The 7,907-nt window shown below is 38.6% G+C and overlaps 2 protein-coding genes across 2 annotated transcripts; one reads left to right on the top strand and one right to left on the bottom strand.

Moving 5' to 3' along the window:
• Nucleotides 1-18: 18 nt before the first annotated feature.
• Nucleotides 19-2,740, bottom strand: psmd6 (proteasome 26S subunit, non-ATPase 6). The gene is made up of 8 exons (XM_077725547.1): nucleotides 2,465-2,740; nucleotides 1,730-1,935; nucleotides 1,455-1,600; nucleotides 1,148-1,367; nucleotides 940-1,048; nucleotides 618-786; nucleotides 337-414; nucleotides 19-245 (listed from the first exon to the last, which is right to left on the bottom strand). The coding sequence occupies exons 1-8, from the start codon at nucleotides 2,607-2,609 to the stop codon at nucleotides 149-151; spliced, it is 1,170 nt and encodes a 389-aa protein (XP_077581673.1). The 5' UTR covers nucleotides 2,610-2,740; the 3' UTR covers nucleotides 19-148.
• Nucleotides 2,741-3,304: 564 nt separating this feature from the next.
• Nucleotides 3,305-7,768, top strand: slc2a9l1 (solute carrier family 2 member 9, like 1). Its single transcript, XM_077726668.1, has 12 exons — nucleotides 3,305-3,470; nucleotides 4,179-4,274; nucleotides 4,355-4,515; nucleotides 4,597-4,721; nucleotides 4,852-4,981; nucleotides 5,678-5,826; nucleotides 5,980-6,167; nucleotides 6,257-6,367; nucleotides 6,626-6,727; nucleotides 6,838-6,913; nucleotides 7,002-7,129; nucleotides 7,242-7,768. The coding sequence occupies exons 1-12, from the start codon at nucleotides 3,447-3,449 to the stop codon at nucleotides 7,425-7,427; spliced, it is 1,476 nt and encodes a 491-aa protein (XP_077582794.1). The 5' UTR covers nucleotides 3,305-3,446; the 3' UTR covers nucleotides 7,428-7,768.
• Nucleotides 7,769-7,907: the final 139 nt, after the last annotated feature.

Here is a 7,907-nt window from a genome sequence, read left to right as displayed (position 1 = left end):
ATAATGCCAAAGCAACAATTGTAAACAGTCAAACATTTTATTATTATGTACACAAATGAATTTGTCAAACAAACACAAGGTGTAAGAAAAGCCAAGATGAAGATCCATCCATCCACCTTGCTGACCTCACAAAATGTGGCCAACGTGTTTACATGTTGATAACTCTAGATAATTTCTGAACTCTGTTAAGTAGCAGATCCCCCTTTTTAATGGTCTCCTGGTACTGCCAATTTTTACTATCAGGTCTGTCAAGGTGGAGAAAGAAACACAAAGATTAAGATTTTTTGTTGAAGTTATAGGCCGACAATGGTTTGTTATGATGAAAAGTGACCTCACCTGTTGGTTTCTACAATCTCATTGACTTTATCAATTTTGCAGTGGAGACGTCCAGCGGCGATGAATCGGGACAGCTCCCTGAGATAAAAGATGGGTACTAGTTCAAGAAAATTGCACCTTTCCTACAAATGTGTTGCACTGAACATAGCACTTAGCAGCAGGACAGGTAAGCACGATTTTTTCCCCATTTGGAACATTAAGCATAGTTCATTCCGTATTTGTGATTAACCAATTCCTTTCTCTGAAAAACCCTTTTAGGAGAAGGACCTCATTACACTTACTGGTCGATGAACTCTGTGCTGACCCCGAAGGCCTCGGCCATGTAGCCCAGTGTGAGCGAGCGGTAGGACTCCAGCAGCTGACTGTAGGCCTGGATCCTCATCTCCCTCACGTAGTAGCGGTAGTGTGGAGCAAAAAGCCAGTCCTTCTTCATCTCCTGCTCCACTGTTGCTGTGGAACACAAAAAAAAAGACAGACCCAAGGTGAGCATCGGTGAGTAATAAAATGGAGTGCATGCTTAATACCTAAAGAAAATAGAATACTGTCAACCTCCTTATATATTGTTTTGCAAGTGCAATCATTTCAAAATTGAAACGTGCTTACCAAGAGACTGAAAGAAAACAGAGTAGCGGCACTCATAGAGGGAGAACAGATACTGCCGAACAGTTGGCAGACTATGCAGGACTTCCAAGATCTCGGCCCCTTTTATGACCTGAAAAAAAAGATATTACTTTGATACAGCCACTACTATTTACACATATATATTTTTGATTAGATTTGGCAACTTGTTTTGAGAGGGCTTTTCTTGTACCTTTTCCCGAAGGTCAGGGCGCTTGAGGGCAATCATGCACACGTAAACTGTGTAGGTGACAAAAGTCTTATAATCCATGAGCTCGTACGACGTGAAGGTAGAGACTGTGTCCAGAAAGAGCTCGGCGGCTTGTTTGAAATCCCTGATTGCCACGCAGTACAGACCCTGATAGACCTTCAGTCGATTTCTCCTGTCCCAGTCACCCCCTTCTTCAATTAGGCTGCATGTCAAATTGGGTAACAAGTAGGGGCAGTTAGCGGCTTGCATCGTACATATAAACATTTTTGGCATGTCTGAGCAGTATTACCTTTTGGCTTTCTCAGAGTTGCGTGTGATGAGATCACTGTCCATGTAAAATAGGCCAATCCTCAACAGGTAGAAGACGATGTCTAGCCTGTGACCTAGTGCCACTGTTTTGTCGTAGGTCTTCCTGAATGCTGTCAAGGCACTCTCCTGAGGAATTACCACATAACATTAGCTAAAACAACTGTTCTGTAACACTGGGAATGTATCCCTTGTGTGATAACCAGTGATTCAGTTCTGATGATGAAGTTAAAGGACAATGTAAGAAAGTGGCGTTACCTTATCACCAATCCTGATCAAGTATTCAGCTCTGGCCATCATGGCATCTCTGATCTCGCTCTCCCCGAGGCTCTTCTCGGCGTCCTCCAGTACGTCGTCGAGCCGCTTAAGCTCCTCTTCATTTGCCTTCTTCATCTTGCTCTGCAGGTCACTGTCAAGTTGCCACTTGAGTTCCTTGCACAAGGTTTCATAGTAGGGGGCCATATCTGGGGCACAGACATCAGTCAGGAAACGTATATATGCAGTTAATGCACTTCATCAAAAGATATAGGATAATTAAATTATTATAAGGACTCACAATTTGATTGTGCATGAAATTTAGTGCGTTATATATATATATATATATATATATATATATATATATATATATATATATATATATATATATATATATATATATATATATATATATATATATATATATATATATATATATATATATATATATATATATATATATATATATATATATATATATATAACACAAAGAGCTACTATTTTGTTAAACGCAAATACACCTAATAAAAATTTTAATTTTTTATTAAGCCTGTATAAGAACTCATCGCTTGCCGAGAGTGCAATTAACAGCTAAGGTTGGCACATTAGCTTTAACCAGATATTTAGAGAGATCAAGGACTTAATCTCACACAAGCATTTTTTTCTCGTGATTGTTATTCCAATAACCTAGTCCTAACACCATAACCTAGTCCATAAAACGGTAAACGGCTAACTCACTGTTAGCTTTGATAGCTTCCATGAGCTCCGTCTTCACTTTAGCATCTTGTCGATGACCGTCCATTGTGAGCAAAAACTTCAGCTGAGCTATCCTCAGATCGGGGTTCTTAGGGAGACCCTCTTCCTCAAGATTCTCAAGCGGCATGTTTTGATCCAAGTGTTTTCGCGTATGAGATAAGTACCGGGAAGCAAAAATTGGCGTATGTGTGCTAGTCAACGATGACTACGGCAAACAACGTATTGTTGCTTCCGCCCGAGCCTCGCTCAACGAGAAAATACAAGACATGTCCTTGGTATGATAACTACCAAAACTACAGTGTACTGCCACCTGCTGGAAGAACAAAAATACAACAACTCGTAACACCCACTGTTTTCCTGTAGTACTTTTAAGACATGTGATGTACACAAAAAGATACCTTTTCCACACAAAAATTAATTGAATGATTGTAGTTTAGGGAAAGAATGTGGATTTTGCATGTTTCATGTGGGTACTTTTATTTTTTTTTTAAATCTGGTTTAAAAATCTGAACAGAAATACATAAACACTTACAATTTAAACCCCCTTATTGTCCTTAGATTTCTATGTTGATGCTGTTGTTAATTTATGATAGAAAATGCCAATATATCCATGTAAGCAATTGATAACATGAGATGAGAGGGCCAAGAGGGTGCTGCATTTTGTTCCAACCAATGCAGCGTTTTAAATGTGCAAAAATAATGAGTTGAGATTTAAGTACTAATACATCTCCCTGAAAAACAAGTTATTCATTTTAATTATAAAGAAATAGTCAATGATTTAAGATACTTACAAAGCTCTCGAGAAAGTTACATCAGCCTTCATGTAACATCTGTCAGTGTGCATGTGTTTTTTTTTCAGTTAGAAATTATAAGAAGTTAATGATAAGCAACCTTTGCTATTTAACGGGATCCCTTGCAAATGCTTGTACTCTGTCTGTGAACGTGTATACAAACGGAGGACCCAATGGAAACCTTGTTACAGCAGCTGGTAGGCCTTAGCTGAGTTTGCTTCTTCTGTCATTTGTTTTAGATAGATATTTAACCATTTGAATTGTATATCAATGGAGATTAGAGTTCATGGTTTTATTTAATGTTACTAGTGTTGCTATACAACCCTGAATTTAACAATAAGTTTAGGGTTCTATACAGTCTATACTAAATGCATAACCCAAAAGCACCGACTCGAGTGTGACTCACTACGTTACTTTTTGCGTAGTCATTCCAAATGGCATTACCTATTTTTTGTAGTTGAACCATTACATAAACAGACTAGCTGTCTGTGTTGTCTAAAATGTGTGTATGACATGCTATGTAATATCTTTTAAAAAATTCTAAATATTTTATCTAGTTTATTAAATGTATTGTGGGCTACCCAAAATGTTTGAACACATAGTGAAACCTAATTCTCAAATCAGTGGGAGTTGAAAGGGTTCTCAGAATTATAGTTCAAGGTCATTTTAATTTAATATTTGGAATACAATATAGGATAAAGACATGGCTATCTGACATGAAGATGAACATATAAGTTTATAATGCATTTGGTTAAGAATGTCTAAAGTCCTATTCATTCCAAATAAGTTGCAGGAACGGGTGATTGCTCGCTTACTTGATGAATGACATATTTTAAAAATTCCCTAAACTACATATATGAAAACATCAATAGCATTTGCTTTATTTCTCTGCTTCTTCTTTCTAGACACGTGGGAAAGCTCTTTTTCTCATCTTTATTTTGGGAATCGGAGGAAGCTTTCAATCTGGATACCACGTCACTAGCCTGAGTTCCCCTTCTCCGGTGAGACCTGTCGTTTACGCTTTATTAGTTTATTTTACAGGACACTGAAAATGTGCGACCTCACTAAATTCTTTGTGTAGTTCATCCGGCGCTTCATCAACATCACCTTGTATGAAAGATCTGCAGCGCCACCACCTGCACACACAGTCACCATCATCTGGTCTCTCATCGTTTCCATGTACGCCGTGGGGGGGCTATTTGGTGCTGTCAGTGTCAAGTGCTTCTCAGGACTACTGGGAAGGTGAGTGCTCTCAACTCAGCGGCGACTTTTGAGCAAATCCACTTGAATCTCACACTTATTGACGGGTGTGATCTTTGACAGAAAAAAGGCGGTCACCTGCAACAGCTTTATCGCCATTGTTGCAGCTGGGATCATGCTGACAAGTAAATGGGCCAAGTCTTACGAGATGATCATTGTGGCAAGAATGCTTGCGGGCTACTCAGCAGGTATGATTGCCATCATCAATTTGACAGCTAAGTGCTCATGTCTACCATGTTCATGTAGTGTATTGTAAAAGGACACTGAATTTTTACAGTGATGTATACAGTATTTAGATGATTTCCTTTTTTTTTGCAGGTCTGGGAGCAAATATCCATCTGATGTACCTTGGGGAGATTTCACCCAGAGAGATACGAGGCGTTGTCACCATGTCTTCAGCCACATTTATTGCCATTGGAAAACTGTCAGCGCAGTTTTTTGGCCTAAGGTAAGAATTTACTAGTTGATTTTTGAAGATTTAATTCTGTCATTCAGTCAGTTTTATTTTATAAGTAAATAATTGCGCGTTCCAATCCAAACCACTGTTGTTGCTTAGAAATTATGAATTTGAAAACTACGGTTTTAAATGTCTCTTCATCTCATATTATTTAAATCATTTATTCTTAGATTTTTTTTACTATGTTTAGAAAAATTAAAATAGTCATAACAATATGGGCAGAATTGAGTAAGTTATTTTTCCCTATTCCCTTTTAGGCATAATTTGGAAATGATTTTTTTCTCTGCATTGTGGACCCTTATTAGTTTCTGCTAACTTTTTTTCAAGCTGAAGGATAAAAAAAACACTGGTCTTTGATTATTCTTATGAACATAAACATTTCTCCTATAAAGTCTATTTTACTTATGTTATTTTCCATCATGCTTTTTATCACAGGGAGTTTTATATTGTAAATGTTAATGTACCTTTCTGTTTTGACCTTATTTAGTCAATTATGATATTTATATCCTTAAAAAAAAGGAATTGTGGAAGGGAGGGTAATCATCCACTGGATTTGAATGGATAAAAGTTAATGCGCATGTGAAGATTTTGCCATGTAGTTTAAGGCTTTACTTCTAAACACCCCGCAAACAAATATGGACAACTTGAAAAATTCCTTTACATTTGAATTTGTCTTCTTTATCACAGCGAGATCCTTGGCCAACAAGAGCTATGGAACGTGGTCCTTTGTCTGCCAGCGTGTCTTTCCGTGGTCCAGGTGATAGTCATGCCTTACCTTCCCGAAGCACCCAGATATCTCTTTATCGAAAAACGAGATGATGAAGCGTGCAAACAGGGTGAGTCAATCTCATACACAGTCTAGTAACTCCCTCAAATGGAAGATGGATTAGAATAGGCCAATGATAGTACTATTTTTTTTACCATGCAGATTTCTTATAGTGAAACGAAGCAAGCAGCCTCAACCATAATGTGTCAATTCTTGACTACAGCCATGCAGAGTCTGTGGGGCCAAGGTGACTACAAACAGGAGATGGCCGAAATGTTGACAGAGCAGGCAACTATGGATGCGACACCTGTAAAAAGTCCTTGGCGGCTCCTTGGGGATAAATCGGCGCGTTGGCAGCTCATCACTATGTCCACCATCAGCTGCTGCAACCAGTTATCAGGCACGGCCATGGTGAGGACGTCACACAAACATAAATATGTAAATATGATGTCATATTCCGATCTCACGAAAAATGCTATATCCTATCTTTTCTATTTTAGATCAGCACATTTGCCTTTGACATCTTTCAGAAAGCAGGGATCCCCGAAGATCAAATTCGTTACATCACTTTGGGTCTTGGCATCACAGGAATTCTCACTTCCATACCTTGTGTGAGTACCAATTCTTCACATGATCCTGAGCTCCTTTTCTTTTATTGAGATGTTATTATTATTATAATTTATGTCTACATGTATGCTTAATAGCCCTATTGTATTAGAACATCATACAATAGAAATAGGATACTTAACTATAGAATACAGGAAGTGTAAGGCTGAATTGTTTAAAGGAAGTTTTTCATTACATCGTACAAGTGTTTCAAACAGCCTTTGAAAGTGGAAAATATTATTTTCTTTTCTTTGTGTCCTCAGGGTCTTTTGATTGAGCGCGTAGGAAGGAGGCCACTCTTCTGGATGGGTTATGGTATCATGACAGCTTGTTGGCTGTTAGTGACAGTTGTGCTCAACTTGAAGGTGAAAAACAAATTCTGGCATGATTGCAGACGCTTCATCATTTTCTTGTCAAATGTCAACTCAAGAAAAACGCCTAAATATGTACTCATTAGAACAATTTTGTCTCCAAGGCTTGTCAATCGTGGGCTCCGTATGCCACCGCCGTATTGATTATACTCTTCATCATCTTCTTCAGTGGAGGGCCAGGTATCATTACAACTTTCAATATGAATGGAAATCTGTCCATTGGTATTTCTCTACTCAATATATGAATTTGATGGTTTTTAACACAAAGGGGGAGCGTCAGGTACTCTCAACAGTGAGATCTTTGTTCAGTCCAATCGAGTGTCTGCCTTCGTCATTTTCGGGGTTCAGCGCTGGTCCGTCTTTGCCGTGATGGGCCTGCTCTTTCCCATACTTATTGTGAGTACATTCATGAGATGACGTGATATGCAATGACACAACCAGGTACTCTGGTTTCCTGCCACATTCCAAAGATAAGTATGGTAGGTTGATCTGTTTCTTTTTCTTCCAGGACACACTTGACTCTTACTGCTTTGTGTTCTTCGCCTGCTCCTGTCTACTGGGTTGTATTTTCGTCTTTTTCTTCCTGCCTGAAACTAAAGGCAAGACTCTGATTCAAATCTCAAATGAATTCAAATCCATCACCCTCTGTGGAAACTCGGGCCCGGAAGAAAGACGAATGGAGACCAGGTTATAGGCCCTGCTGGTATTGTTTTGGTGCTGATGTTCAAATGAACATGTAAATGATGGTGCAGACTTTTTGATGCTGTGATGGAGTACACTGTCCATTAATTAAATTATATAGAAAAAAAGGGAGCATGATGAAAAAAGGCCAGAAAAGTGAATGTGATGCTCAAACTATAAGGAAATAAATAGACTAGAAGCAGGTCATGTAAATGCATTACATCATACGTTGTAAAGAATTTGGGCTGTCTGCAAAAGCCCACCAAGTCATCTAGGATAAGGCTCATCCCCTCAACTTGTGAGGGAGGATAAGTGGAACGGAAAATGAATGAATGGAATACTATAAAAACCACAGGAGGGTGCTGTTTATCGTTCTTTCCAATGGTTCTAATAGTTGTTGTTTTTTCCTCCTCAAGATGACGCCATCACATGGAAGCCAGTGGCAGTAGCTCTGTCCACTCTTATGTGTTTTTTTTTGTGTTTTACAGCCCCT

Source organism: Stigmatopora nigra, chromosome 10, assembly GCF_051989575.1.
Source record: "Stigmatopora nigra isolate UIUO_SnigA chromosome 10, RoL_Snig_1.1, whole genome shotgun sequence".
Taxonomy (NCBI): domain Eukaryota; kingdom Metazoa; phylum Chordata; class Actinopteri; order Syngnathiformes; family Syngnathidae; genus Stigmatopora; species Stigmatopora nigra.
This window is presented reverse-complemented; position numbering and strand designations above follow the sequence as displayed.